Raw genomic sequence first — 15,611 nt, forward strand, 5'->3', positions numbered from 1 at the left:
ACAGAATGGTGTCGTCTGCGTAGAGGTGGATCAGGGAATCGCCCGCAGCAAGAGCAACATCATTGATATATACAGAGAAAAGAGTCAGCCCGAGAATTGAACCCTTTGGCACCCCCATAGAGACTGCCAGAGGACAACATGCCCTCCGGACAACATGCCCTCCGATTTGACACACTGAACTCTGTCTGCAAAGTAGTTGGTGAACCAGGCAAGGCAGTCATTAGAAAAACCGAGGCTACTGAGTCTGCCGATAAGAATATGGTGATTGACAGAGTCGAAAGCCTTGGCCAGGTCGATGAAGACGGTTGCACAGTACTGTCTTTTATCGATGGCGGATATGATATCGTTTAGTACCTTGAGCGTGGCTGAGGTGCACCCGTGACCGGCTCGGAAACCAAATTGCACAGCGGAGAAGGTACGGTGGGATTCGAGATGGTCAGTGATCTGTTTGTTGACTTGGCTTTCAAAGACCTTAGATAGGCAGGGTAGGATGGATGTAGGTCTGTAACAGTTTGGGTCCAGGGTGTCTCCCCCTTTGAAGAGGGGGATGACCGCGGCAGCTTTCTAGTCCTTGGGGATCCCAGACGCTATGAAAGAGAGGTTGAACAGGCTGCTAATAGGGGTTGCGACAATGACGGCAGATAGTTTCAGAAATAGAGGGTCCAGATTGTCAATCCCAGCTGATTTGTACGGATCCAGGTTTTGCAGCTCTTTCAGAACATCTGCTATCTGGATTTGGGTAAAGGAGAAGCTGGGGAGGCTTGGGCGAGTAGCTGCGGGGGGGGGTTGGCCGAGGTTGGAGTAGCCAGGAGGAAGGCATGGCCAGCCGTTGAGAAATGCTTGTTGAAGTTTTCGATTATCATGGATTTATCGGTGGTGACCGTGTTACCTAGCCACAGTGCAGTAGTTAGCTGGGAGGAGGTGCTCTTGTAGGATTTCTTAAATAATGTGCAGGTATTGTACAATACAGGAATGTAAAACACTTAGACATACCCAGAAAGACTCACAGCTGTAATCGCTGCCAAAGGTGATTCTACTTATGTAAATTAAATATTTCTGTATTTCCTTTTCAATACATTTGCTAAAAAAAAGGACGTTTTCACTATGCCGTTGTGTGTAGATGGGTGAGAAAAAAACATCTGTAATCCATTTTGAATTCAGGCTGTAACACCACAAAACATGGAATAAGTCAAGGGTATGAATACTTTCTGAGGGCACTGTAGAGCCTATACATTCAAGTTGCTAGCCACAGTATATACTGTATGTAGTAGGCTACATTACTTGTACAGTTTATTATGTAGCTACACAATTTACCGGAAATCTTTACACAGTGTCTTTGTTTATCAACCTAACACCGAGCCAACACACTTGTTATTCTGAAAAGTGATGAAAGCATATCGACGTGGAGAGTCTACCTGCTAGTAGGCTAGTTGTAGATGTTCTTATAGTACCACTACCCAATAGCAGTCCGAGTTAATGGTTGTGTCCCAAATGGCACCCCTTTCCCTTGTTGGGCCCTTGTCAAAAGTAGTGCACTATGTAGGGAATAGGGTGCCATTTGGGCCGTAACACCATGCAACCATGGGAAAAGAGCTACTGCGTAAAAACTGCGGTGTGATTTTAGTCCACTGAGTCCAGTGTCTTGGTACTGTGATCCTGAGAGTGAACGACGTGGATTCTACCCAGCTGACCAGGGTACAGACCTCGCACATCTTTCCCCTGACATGGTACTCTGCAATTACAATGAGAAGAGTTCATTTCAGAGTAAAAGTAGGAATAACTAAGAGCAGAGTTAAGGTCAAAGACCATATGCATACATATTGCATGTAAGGTAGCAAGTTAAGGTCAATGTCAACATGTGCATATGCACACAACGCCAGATATTCAGCTCATGACTCAACAGGGAAGAATCCTCTGACCTAAATACAGTGCGGTAGCGAGCAGTATCAGCACACAGGTGTTTTCAAATGGACATGACTTCCTCATAACTACAGTATCATAGTGGTAGTTATTTCCTTCACACACTTCTGTGCAGGTACCCTTATGAACAGCTTTTAAAAAAAGCCTACTTGTTAGAAATTCGATCAAATATTTAATGTAAATGAAAAATTAATGTCAATATTTTTCGATACAATTTGTGGCTGTATTGTTTCTACAACTTAAAGCAATTAAACATATTGCTGCCAGTTGTACAGTGTCTTGTTGAAAAAGAGTAAAACCATTCTCTCTCTCACCTCAGTGTTGCTCCAGGTTGTTTTAAACGAGCCAGTCCCCCTACATTGTGTCTACCACCCTCAACCCTACCACCCTCAACCCTGCCACCCTCAACCCTACCACCCTCAACCCTGCCACCCTCAACCCTGCCACCCTCAACCCTGCCACCCTCAACCCTACCACCCTCAACCCTACCACCCTCAACCCTACCACCCTCAACCCTACCACCCTCAATCCTACCACCCTCAATCCTACCACCCTCAACCCTACCACCCTCAACCCTACCACCCTCAACCCTGCCACCCTCAACCCTACCACCCTCAAACCTGCTATCCAAGAGATGCTATAGCGGTTGATTTTATTCACAAAAATCAGCTACTAGGCATTTTAGAACTTTGGCTAGAACTCTTGAATCAACACAATTCTAAAGATGGTCAATGGAATTTTGAAACCAACAGTAAGAAGTAGATGGTCAAAAAAGTAATAAATACAAAATAAACTTCTATATTGACCAGAAAACAAATTCATTATTCCACAACTGTTTTAACATAATCAGAATGAATCTAACTGTATATGTTCAATACAGGTTAGGTCTCTATCAACAGGTTATGTTAAATAGTAGTTAGGCCTATAATCATTTGTATTCCCTCCTATTAATGTAACGGTTCCGTAACCACAGACGCTGGGAGACGGGAAGCAAGTACAGGATGAGGATTTAATAATAAACAGCCATGAAACTAAACAAGAACAGAGTCTGGACAAGAGAAACAAAACAACATCAACGCCAACAGGGAAGTGAAACTGAGAAAGTGACAGATGTAGGGAAGGCAATCAATGATGTGATGGAGTCCAGGTGAGTCCGATGAAGCCCTGGTGGGCGTAAAGGTGGTGACAGGTGTGCGTAATGATGAGCAGCCTGGCAACCTCGAGTGCCAGAGGGGGAGCGGGAGCAGACTTAAATACTATCAGTCTTACCTGGTGCTTTAGGGGTCAGAGAGTGATGAGGTGTGCTGCTCAATCTGTGTTCATATCAGAGCCCTCGGTCCTCTCTCTTCATATGGTATTGACTATATCCCAAATGGCATCCTATTCCTTATAAATGGCTTTTGACCAAGGTCAGTAGGGCTCTGGTCAAAAGTAGTGTGCTTTATAGGGAATAGGCTGCCATTGGGATGCACATCATGCATACTGACTTGGCAGGGGACCCACATTCTGCTTTAGTTACCAGGAGAGAAACCCAACCTTGCAGCAAACCAATGGCACTCAGCAAACTGACGCTGGGAGAAAGGGTCAACTCATTCACCACTTTAATCAAGATGTTTCACGGAAACCAGTACAACTCGTAACCTACAAGTAATTGGATGAAAACTAATCTAGGCTGGTCTGCGTCCAAACTGACACCCAATTCCCTATATACTGTAGTGCTATATAAAACTATGTACATGTTTTTATTTCATTAGTCCACTGTTAATACAGACCCAAAATATTTTGCATTGTCAGCAGTCAAGTTTTCAAGATATTGGACTTTCAAGAAGCAGTGTCACTTGCCATATCACCATGATGTGTTTTGCATCATATGAAAGCAACTTTGAAATCTACTTGCAATGAAAAGTGCTATATATACAACCTTCCGGTTACTAGTCCAACGCTCTAACCACTAGGCTACCCTGCCGCCCCAAATATGATTATATGACTGTATAGGGATTATGGGATCTGGTCAAAATGTGTGTACCATATAGGAATTTGGTGCCTTTTCAGAAAGTGCATAAAAAATGTGTATGGTTGACAATCTGAATGGCAACATTAAGCAAATGAATCAAGTTGATCAGTATTACATATATTAGGGTGACCATGACAACTTTCAGTAATTTAAACAGGTTTGACCATGCCTTCATAACTTCATGCGTTATGGTTAGGGTAGTGTAGTTAGTAGGCTATGGGGTGTTCAGTTGGGGGTGACAGGGTTCTCTCGTGTTGGATTCCTTCAGTTTTCCTTTAATAACACTAGAGGGTAGTGTTTCTCTTGAAACATCACCTCTGTCTCCTCTGTACAAGTAGCCGACTCTAAAGTCAATACTGTCTCCTTTTTATTTGGGTGGAGGCACCACACCCTAAGTGCTATCAGTCAGGTCAAATAGAAAAGTTTTGCTAATCTTAAAATGTTGGCAGAATGCAAACACACCCATAGTCCAACATCACTGCTACCCTACATCAGACATGATCAGACAATGGCATATTATTTCCAAACATGAGATGGAGATGGATATATATATTTATTTTTTTATAGTTCAAATTGTCGGCAATTACAACAACCTATTTGAATGGATTCGTTGCAGGATCTTGTGATCTTGCTGTACCAGGAGTTGCATGTGTTCCTTGTCATGCTCCCATGAAGTAAGGCTAGACTGGTATGAGAATCTTTAAACAAAGCCCCCATTCAGATAGTGAAAGATATGACCTGAATTAATAGGATTCCAAATGAATTCATTGGAAATAACAAATCCCTAACGTTTTATCAACAATAATCACAAATTCATCTCACTGGTTTGAACACTGTCGAATGTCTGAATGGCCTACCGGCATTGTCATGACCAAGTGTAAACCTATACTGGATTGCATCTGTTCATACAAATGTACAAGCTAAGGGGGAAGAGGGACCAACAAAAGCCGGGGACCAACAAAAGCGAATGGATGCGGTGGGGAGAGGGAAGTCGTCCGAAATCTGGCTACATGTGACGTCACGAGATTTCCTTAGACCAAGCGGCAGCTGCTGAAGCTAGTCACAGAGCCGGGAGGACTGTCGCAGCAATTTCTGTCTACAAATGATTATTTTCGGATATTATAATTGGACGTAGCATCAGCAGCAATGGATACATCCCGGTTTTTCTTCCATTTTTATCACTGACTGACTGTTCTTTCCAAATATTTTGCTGCGTTGGGAAGCACGCAAGCGCTCGAAGGGGGGGTGTCCCTAGCTATCATTATTCGACTTGCCAGGTAAAATACGTCAAATGTAATGAAATACTCATTATAAAAAGAAAATCAGAAAGGGTTTAAGAAGCGCTGGGATTGTTGTTCAATGTTTTATTGGGCCTGTGGAAGCATATTTTCAACGTAAAATGGATGGAAACAACCGTTAGCCTGTAGCGGGCTAGCTAGCATGAATGCACGTAATTTGCAAGTTTGGGATGTGATGCTGCTTGGATGCTGCAACGGGAGGGCTCGGGCATTCTCAAGCGTGAGCTACAATGATGGGCTGGTGTTACTGCCTGGCTTCGGCGCAGTCTTTGCGCCCTAAACAAATGATATGTTTATTGAAACAACGCCATGATATATATATATATATAACGTCAACAACCTAGGAAGAAATGTAGGGAGTCATACAAAAAGGTAAAACGTCAAGAGGACACTGTCAGCTAGCTAACGTTTACTACGTTCGTTAGCCGCGTTCAGTGGCTAGTTAGCTCGATTTACAATTTCTATCCCCCAATCACTTGACATTTTATCCATTTGCTGGGCATGTGAACATTGTTTAAAAACCATCCTTACCCAGTAATGACTTTGTGCCTGTTGTTATTATTGTATAATTAAGCGTGTAATGTTATATGGCAGGCGGATGTTATTATGTAAGCGCAAATGACACCACACGCCCTTGAAACAAAAGCTGTTGTTTCAATATTTGCTTATTTTTGTATGCGGTGCAAGGCCTAGCCATGTCTTGTACATTGATGGCAGAGACTCTTATTGCGGAAAAGGTTTGCACATGTGACCTGTAATGGCTTCTAAAATGGAAAGTCTGGTCATGTCAGCCATTGTTTTTGTTGTCATTGGATTTATTTTCCATCCCAGTGCCAGGTCTTTCACATCAGTCGGCCGCTTTTGACAGGCGTCCAATCTCTGACAACAAAACACTATACTGCATGTAAGACAGTTTTCTCCTAGTACCGTAGTAGTGCTTCACTTTGAACAAAAATAAACTAATGGGTTGTCACAGGCAGTTTGGCCTCTATTTTGGCACCCTTGTATCACTGGTTACTAGAGATAAGTAAATGGTAATACATTTTTATCTCTCCACAAAGAACATGAATTTAACCACAGAAGCTGTTCCTGAACTTGAATATGATTGTGGACCCAGAATTAAATCCTTTTATTAAAAAGGTACACATCCTTTACGGCCACCTTGTGTCTATTCTGGTACCAATGGATTATTCTAAGTTGTCTATTAGGATATGCACAAACAACGTCAGAGACTGTGGCAAGGTCAGGGCTGCGTATTAGGACCACACAAGACTTTGCCGCTTTTAATTGAGATGTTTTGATCTACTACACTGTTAGATAATGGGTGCCTTGAGAACTCTACACAAACTTTGTTTGATTGAGCAACATATGCGCTTTGAAAGAAACAAATAGCCTCGATCTAGCAGCAGCATACCATCCTGCATCCCAATACTGTTATAACTCTAATGCTAAGCAGGGTTGGTTCAAGTCGGTCCCTGGATGGGAGACCAGATGCTGCTGGAAGTGGTGTTGGAGGGCCAGTAAGGAGGAACACTTTCCCCTGGTCTAAAAAAAAAAATCCCATTCCCCCAGGTCAGTGATTGGGGACTTTGCCCTGTGTAAGGTGCTGTCTTTCGGATAGGATGTTAAACGGGTGTCCTGACTCTCTGTGGTCACTAAAGATCTCATAGCACTTATGTATGAGTAGGGGTCTTAACGCCAGTGTCTAAATTCCCAATCTGGCCCTCATACCATCATAGCCAGCTAATCATTCCCAGCTTCCAATTGGCTTATTCCTCTCCCCTATAACTATTCCCCAGGTTGTTGCTGTAAATTATAACGTGTTCTCAGTCAACGTACCTGGTTAAATTAAAGATATACAGTCAAAAGTTGACATACCCTTTGAAATGTTTTAAAACTCATTTTCTGATAGTGAAGACATCAAACCGACAAAGTAACACCTATGGAATCATGTAGTAACCAAAACAAGTGTTAAACAAATCCAAAATATATTTTTTATTTGAGATTCTTCAAAGTAGCCACCCTTTGCCTTGATGACAGCTTTGCACACTTTGCATTCTCTCAACCAGCTTCACCTAGAATGCTTTTTCAACATGCGGAGCACTTGTTGGCCTCTACCTTCACTCCAACTCATCCCAAACCATCTCAATTGGGTTGAGGTCAGGTGATTGTGGAGGCCAGGTCATCTAGTGCAGCACTCCATCACTCTCGTTCTTGGTCAAATAGCCCTTACACAGCCTGTAGGTGTGTTTTGGGTCATTGTCCTGTTGAAAGACAACTGATTGTCCCACGAAGCACAAACCAGATGGGATGGCATATCACTGCAGAATGCTGTGGTAGCCATGCTGGTTAAGTGTTCTAAATAAATCATTGATAGTGTCACCAGCAAAGCACCCGCACACTACCTCCTCCATGCTTCACGGTGCGAACCACACATACAGAGATCAACTGTCTCTGAGTCTCACAAAGACATACTGGTTGGAACCAAAACCAAACATTTGGACTCATCAGACCAAAGGACAGATTTCCACCGGTCGAATGTCCATTGCTCATGTTTCTTGGCCCAAGTCTCTTCTTATTGATGTCCTTTAGTAGTGGCAATTTGACCATGAAGGCCTGATTCACACAGTCTCCTATGAACAGTTGATGTTGAGATGTTTGTTACTTGAACTCTGAAGCATTTATTTGGGCTGAAATTTCTGAGGCTGGTAACTCTAATGAACTAATGAACTCTGCAGCAAAGGTAACTCTGAGTCTTTCTTTCCTGTGGCGGTCCTCTTTAGAGGCAGTTTCATAATCGCGCTTGATGGTTACTGCGACTGCACTTGAAGAAACTTTAAAAGTCTTTGAAATGTTCCAGATCTACTAACCTTCATGTCTTAAAGTAATGATGGACTGTTGTTTCTTTTTGCTTATTTAAGCTGTTCTTGCCATAATATGGACTTGGTATTTTACCTTATACCACCCCTACCTTGTCACAACACTGATTGGCTCAAACACATTAAGAAGAAAATACATTTAATAAATTCCACAAATTAACAAGGCACACCCGTTAATTGAAATGCATTCTGGGTGACTACCTCATGAAGCTGGTTGAGAGAATGCCAAGAGTGCAAAACTGTCATCAGTGCAAAGAGTGGCTATTTGAAGAACCTCAAATATAAAATATTTTTAGATTTGTTTAACACTTTATTGGTTACTAGATGGCACACCCGTTAATTGAAATGCATTCTAGGTGACTACCTCATGAAGCTGGTTGAGAGAATGCCAAGAGTGCAAAACTGTCATCAGTGCAAAGAGTGGCTATTTGAAGAACCTCAAATATAAAATATTTTTAGATTTGTTTAACACTTTATTGGTTACTAGATGATTCCATGTGTTATTTCATAGTTTTGATGTCTTCACTATTATTCTACAATGTAGAAAATATTAAAAATAAAGAAAAACCCTGGAATGAGTAGGCGTGTCCAAACTTTTGACTGGTACTGTATATAACTTGAATCCCAACCTGGCCAGTCTGATATCTCTAAAAGCATTGATCTTCAGTTACTTTTCACTGCGTATATTTAGTCACATCTAAGTATATTGGCTATTGGCTACAATGATGACATCATTAGCACGGACCTCAGTCAATCACTCCAAATCCCAATTGGAGATCAATGGGAAAAGCATCCAGTATGTCAAAAGCATTATGTAGGCCTACTCTAGAAAATCTGGTCAATGGCGCTGTATAAGCAGTATTTGGCCCGCCAAAGAGCAGAGAGAGGGAGGAAAGGGGACAAATCTGCCGGTGGGAGGGGACGGGAAGCGCATTCTGGGTCTTAACAATGACCCCAGTTCTCACGTAGGTGTTTGTAAAGGAACGAGAGGGGGTGGGGATGTAGTGTGTGTGTGTGTGTGTGTGTGTGTGTGGAGCAATCCATGGACCTTTCCCCCCCTCCTTTCTCTCTCCCCTGCTTCCTTCCAGGCTGAGTCACCGCTGGAGTGCCTTAAGAGAGAGAGCGAAGGAAGACGTGGAGAGAAAGGTAGTGTGAGAGAGAGACGGCTAGGGGAGTAAAGACAGAGAGTGAGAGGAAAACGAGTGGCGAGGAGGTAGCAGAAAGGAGAAGAGAGAGAGCCAAGGGAGTTGGGGAAAAAGATGGAGTAAGGGAGAGAGAGAGACAACACACAGAGACGGAGTGAGGAGAGTGGGCGTGTGTCTGTGAGAAAGAGACAGCAAGGTCAGGACTGCTGAACTCCCCCCACACCCACCCCCTTGGGTCTGAGCGCTGGGCTGACGGTCAAGGCGACGCCACTATGAGTGACCAAAACGTTGTCAAGGAAGGCTGGGTTCAGAAGAGAGGTGAGTCGATTGATTGATTGATGATCGGTGATGTTTACTGTCTTGGAATTTGTTTAGTTTTTTCACAGTTCATATCAAAAACAAACCCCTTTTCAAACACCCCCGGGTCCCCAAATACCTGTATATACATAAACATGGAACCAACAGGGAAGGGAATCAATGGAATATTGTATTATGATATCCAGGGGTTGGAACCAAAATTATTTTCCAATCGTTTTGTTCTGAACAGAACCATTATTTTTCCCGTTCTGACAACAAAATAAAGTTCTGAACCATTTCGAACCAAAAACGTACTCTTTATATCGTTCCTTTTTAAACCTCTGAAAACGTTTTATTTTTTTAACATTTCGTTCAGCATTAAATTACTTCACCAATCAGTGTGGATAGAGCAGGGCGCAAGATGCGACTGAAAATTTTCAGGCGAGAGAAGATGGAGGAGGCTTGGCTTGAAGCGCTGGGCATCTTATGACATGCATTATCTGAATTAGGCCTACAGAACTATACCTACAGAGAAGCAGCTTCTATGAATTTCTGAGATTTTTGTGGGACCATAAAAAAATGCCCGGAACATAAAATAACGTTATTAACTGGTTCCCATGAGTTTAATATAACGGTTCTGTTCCGGAACAGTTTAGATCACTTTCGTTTAATTTTGTTATTTTCCAGTTTTCGGATCTGTTCCCTGAACCGGTTCCAACCCCTGATTTATAGCTAGTATGCACAGCATGTGGTATGGATGATTTTAAGCTGTGTTGACTGGTTGAACACATGGAGTGTGTGTGTGTGGTTATTTATTTAGCCTCAGGCTGTGACACTGCCACAGACAAATTTGAGTTTTCGGAGGATGGCTTAACTCCCCAGTTCCTTCCTTTCACAGCCCGGGAGCCACTGAATTGTTACAGGCACTTTTGTGCTGGGTACAAAATCCAGTTAGTCTTCTAAACACTGAAGGGTAGCTAGTGGTTTAGAGTTAAACTAGTAGCAAACAATCAGTTTTATACTTGTATTAAATTGTCATTACAAAGTCATTACTGCATTTTTTTGTACTTTGTACACACTGTCACTTGTGGTAAAAGAAAAGTTAAATAATACCATGTAGGCTATTAGCAAAATGGAGCTCCTCTACAACAAGGTCCGCATGGAGATCTTGCAAGCAAACACAAGCATGGACCGTCGTATTAAGTAATTATGTATTAACCTTCTTGAACCATGATGAATCATCCTGCCATGCTGTTAAATGAAAATGCACTTCCTTAAAGCCGTACATAGGGGTACATCCCAGATGACATCTCATTCCCTTTTATAATACACTACTTTTGTCAAGGGCCCATAGCCCTGGAACTATAATGAGAAGAGTGCCATTTAGGATGCAGTGAAGGTCTGACCACTGCTGCAGCCAGCCAGTCAGTCAGTAACTATAAAAACTGATAGGCTAAGTTTCCAGTATGAACCAATTCCTGCTGGACTTGTTGCAGGTGAGTACATAAAGAACTGGAGACCGCGCTACTTCCTGCTGAAGACAGACGGATCCTTCATCGGCTACAAAGACAAACCCCAGGACGCAGACCTGGCCTATCCCCTCAATAACTTCTCTGTAGCAAGTAGGTTCTCCTCGCCATTATCAGTCCCCATTTTAAACCATTTGGGGGCGGTTTCTCAGACACAGATTAAGCCTAGTCCTGGACTAAAGAGCAAGCTCAATGGAGAATCTCAATTGAAAATGATTGAGTCCAGGACTAGGTTTAATCTGTCCCAGGAAACCGCTTCTTAGTGTGTTGGGTATATTGTATTACAATATACAGTGTCTTCGGAAAGTATTCAGACCCCTTGACTTTTTCCCCATTTTTATTAGAAAATTGATTAAATATTTTTTTAAATCCTCAGCAATCTACACACAATACCCCCGTAATGACAAAGTGAAAACAGGTTGTTAAAATCCTTTGGAAATGTATTAAAAATAACAAACAGATACCTTATTTACATAAGCATTCAGACCCTTCGCTATGAGACTCGAAGTTGAGCTCTGTTGCATCCTGTTTCCATTGATCATTCTTGAGATGTTTCTACAACTTGATTGGAGTCAACCTGTGGTAAATTAAATTGAATAGACATGATTTGGAAAGGCACACACCTGTCTATAAGGTTCCACAGTTGACAGTGCATGTCAGAGCAAAAACCAAGCCATGAGGTCGAAGGAATTGTCCGTAGAGCCTCGAGACAGGATTGTGTGGATGCACAGATCTGAGGACAGGTACCAAAACATTTCTGCAGCATTGAAGGTCCCCAAGAACAGAGGCCTCCATTATTCTTAACTGGAAGAAATTTTGAACCACCAAGACTTCTTAGAGCTTGCCGCCCTGCCAAACTGATCAATCGGGTAGAAGGGCCTTGCTCAGGGAGGTGACCAAGAACCTGATGGTCACTCTGACAGAGCTCTAGAGTTCCTCTGTGGAGTTGGGAGAACCTTCCAGAAGGACAACCATCTCTGCAGCACTCCACCAATCAGGCCTTTATGATAGAGTGGCCAGACGGAAACCACTCTTCAGTAAAACAGCACATGACAGCCCACTTGGAGTTTGCCAAAGGGCACCTAAAGACTCAGACCATGAGAAACAAGATTCTCTGGTCTGATGAAACCAAGATCGAACTCTTTGGCCTGAATGCCAAGTGTCAAGCCTGGAGGAAACCTGGCACCATCCCTATGGTGAAAAGTGGTGGCAGGATCATGCTGTGGGGATGTTTTTCAGCAGCAGGGACTGGGAGACTAGTCAGGATAGAAGGAAAGTGAATGGAGCAAAGTACAGAGAGATCCTTGATGAAATCCTACTCCAGAGCGCTCAGGACCTCAGACTGGGGTGAAGGTTCAACTTGCAACAGGACAACGACCTTAAGCACAGCCAAGACAACGCTGGAGTGGATTCTGGATAGGTCTGAATATCCTTGAGTGGCCAGCCAGAGCCCGGACTTGGACCCTATCGAGCATCTCTGGAGAGACCTGAAAATATCTCTGCAGCAACACTCCCCATCCAACCTGATAGAGCTTGAGAAGATCTGCAGAGAAGAATGGGAGAAACTTCCCAAATACAGGTGTGCCAAGCCTGTAGCGTCATACTCAAGAAGACTCGAGGCTGTAATCGTTGCCAAAGGTGCTTCAATAATGTAAATGTTATATTTCAGTTTTTTGTATTTTTAATAAATTAGCAAAAATGTCTTAACCTGTTTTTGCTTTGTCAATATAGGGTATTGCGTGTAGATTGAGGGGGGATGACTGTTTAATCAAATTTAGATTAAGGCTGTAACAAATCAAAATATGGAAAAAGTAAAGCTGTCTGAATACTTTCCTAAGGCATTGTGCTACAATTACCTTAATTTAAAAATATCATTAAAGGTTCCCATTTTAGGCAGTGTGCATTCCCAAGAGCCAATGTGTCTCTGTCAAACGTTCAGAGTTAAATTAGCGCTACTTGAGTATAGTACAACACTATGTTGCCACCGTTATCTCCTGAAACAGTAGTGAGTGACAAATGTTTATTCTATGATGCTTTGTCAACCTCCATGGTATGAAGGATTTATTCAATCACTCGTTCATCACCCCACTCATTTTATTTTTACCTTCTTGCTCTCTCCCACCTCCTCTCTCTCTCTCTCCCTCTTTCTTCCCTCTCTTTCCTTCCCGACACACCCTCTATTTCTCCCCCCTCTTTCTCCCTCTCCTCAGAATGTCAGCTGATGAAGACAGAGCGGCCAAAGCCCAACACGTTCATCATCCGCTGTTTGCAGTGGACAACGGTTATTGAGAGGACATTCCACGTGGACACGCCCGATGAGAGGTGGGTCACCCTCTCTCTCCCTCCCTCCTCTCTCTCCTCTTCCTCTACTACAGCCTTGCCTCCTCATCTCTCGCCTTTAGGGAAAACGCTATTGAAAATTGAAGAAGAATACCTATACACTGTTTAGATGCTGCTAAAACATGTTAATCTAAGCATAAAACTTCCACAGCAGCAGTTGCATGTTTTGATGTAACTAGTTTTAGCAAACCACAGGAGCATCCAGACAGAATGGGGGTATGTCTCTAGGTTTCTCCATGACATTTATTTTGTACCCTGCACTTTTCGAAATGTGTGCTTTCCTCAGCATACATATACACGCACACATACACACGCAGTAAAGCAGTGTATTAAAGTGAGCTGCTGTTGGTTGGTTCCAGGGATGAGTGGGCCGAGGCCATCCAGATGGTGGCCGACTCCCTGGCCAAGCAGGAGGAGGAGGGGATCCTGTGCAGCCCCACGTCGCAGATCGAGAATGAGGTCAACGAGGAGGAGATGGACACCTCCACCAGCCAACACAAACGGAAGGTGAGCCGCTCTGGGGACTGAGCGCAGGTCATACATTGGTAGATGGGCACATAAACACCAAGCAAGATTGTTTCTCTCATCTCAATGAAGGCTTCTCCTCTTCTCGTTTCTTTTTTTCTCCTCTACTTTCCTCTTCTCTCTGACAGACAATGAATGACTTTGACTATCTGAAACTACTGGGAAAAGGCACTTTTGGGAAAGTCATTCTGGTGAAGGAGAAGGCGAGCGGAACTTATTACGCCATGAAGATCCTGAAGAAAGAAGTTATCATCGCCAAGGTACTGGCTGGTTTTAAAGCAGTTTCTCTCAACCTTTTTTAGTCTAGGGATCAAATCAACCAAATAAAATGTTATGTCACATGCGGCGAATACAACAGACCTTACAGTGAAATGCTTACTTACAAGCCCTTAACCAACAATGCAGTTTTAAGAAAAATAAGTGTTAAGTAAAAAATAGATAAGTACATTTTTTAAAATAAAAGTAACAAATAATTCAAGAGTAGCAGTAAAATAACAGTAGCGAGGCTATATACAGGGGGTACCGGTACAGAGTCAATGTTCTGGGGTACAGGTTAGTAGAGGTAATATGTACATCAGCAAACTAGAACTGTTTTTTTCCTGCTTGGAAGTACATTTCAACTAAACTAACACTATAGAACTGACTAAATGAGTGTCTGGGACCATCCCACAGACCGGCGGTCGAAACACTGGTAGAAAGAACTGAGCCCTGTTGGAATGGATCCAGATATCACCATTTGGCGCCTTGTACCTTCTACATCCTAACATTCTGTCTTTCTCTCCCACTCTCTTTCCCTCTCTCTCTACCGCCGTTTCTGGATTTTCCTCTCTTTCCTTGTAACTCAGGACGAAGTTGCTCACACCCTCACAGAAAGCAGAGTGTTGAAAAACACCCGGCATCCATTCCTAACAGTGAGTATTGTTTAGCAAAGACTTGAAGGCAAACTTTATACTGTAAGCCTGTATTATTCACTTGGAGGCCATGTCTCAAATGGCACCCATATGGCTCTGGTCAAAAGTAGTGCACTATATAGGGAATAGGGTGCCACTTGGGATGCATCCACAGACTCAGTCAAAAGCAAAGTCTGATTGAATAAACATTTAAGCTGATCTACTGTTGCACGTGTAATTAGATATGAATTCACAAGATAAATGAACGTCTGTTTGTGTGGATGTAAAGAAACAAAACAACAATGATGGTGCAACTCTTGTTATTTTTCTCTAGTCTCTGAAGTACTCCTTTCAGACCAAGGACCGGTTGTGCTTTGTCATGGAGTATGTGAACGGAGGAGAGGTAAGAGATGCCTGTGCTACCTGAGATACCTGGGGAAAAATTAGCAATTTTTTTTTTTTTTACAGACACTAGGTGTGTTGATGAGGATTCCCTGAGACAGGCGCACCTTCCTCTTCCACCATACAGAATTCTTTCCAGGAGCCGAAATAATTATTTCCAGGGACCGTCTCAGATTAGGAATGCTGATCTAGGATCAAGTCCCTCTTCTATTCATTCTGATTTAAAATGCAAAACTGATCTTAGATCAGCACTCCTACTCTGAGACAATTTGTGAATATGGGCCCATAACATGTTTTTTAGAGAGCTATAAGAGAGCTATTAGTGAATGGAACTATATCTTTTTATATGCAGATGTGTAAATACATATTTTT

At 42.7% G+C, this 15,611-nt stretch overlaps 1 protein-coding gene across 3 annotated transcripts in view; it reads left to right on the forward strand.

Moving 5' to 3' along the window:
• Nucleotides 1–15,611, forward strand: part of LOC118364993 (RAC-gamma serine/threonine-protein kinase-like) — a 44,986-nt gene that overhangs the window by 15,099 nt on the left and 14,276 nt on the right. For 2 of the 3 annotated variants that reach the window (XM_035746862.2, XM_052490628.1), the window contains exons 2-8: nt 9,200–9,574; nt 11,050–11,175; nt 13,293–13,404; nt 13,782–13,929; nt 14,076–14,207; nt 14,793–14,858; nt 15,172–15,240. In XM_035746862.2, coding sequence (XP_035602755.1) covers nt 9,529–9,574; nt 11,050–11,175; nt 13,293–13,404; nt 13,782–13,929; nt 14,076–14,207; nt 14,793–14,858; nt 15,172–15,240 — 699 coding nt within the window. In that variant the 5' untranslated portion in view covers nt 9,200–9,528. Of the gene's footprint in view, nt 1–4,919; nt 5,212–9,199; nt 9,575–11,049; nt 11,176–13,292; nt 13,405–13,781; nt 13,930–14,075; nt 14,208–14,792; nt 14,859–15,171; nt 15,241–15,611 lie in introns of those variants that run through there. The other variant, XM_035746861.2, reaches the window with a different exon arrangement.

The sequence above is a fragment of the Oncorhynchus keta genome, chromosome 32 (assembly GCF_023373465.1).
Source record: "Oncorhynchus keta strain PuntledgeMale-10-30-2019 chromosome 32, Oket_V2, whole genome shotgun sequence".
Lineage (NCBI taxonomy): Eukaryota > Metazoa > Chordata > Actinopteri > Salmoniformes > Salmonidae > Oncorhynchus > Oncorhynchus keta.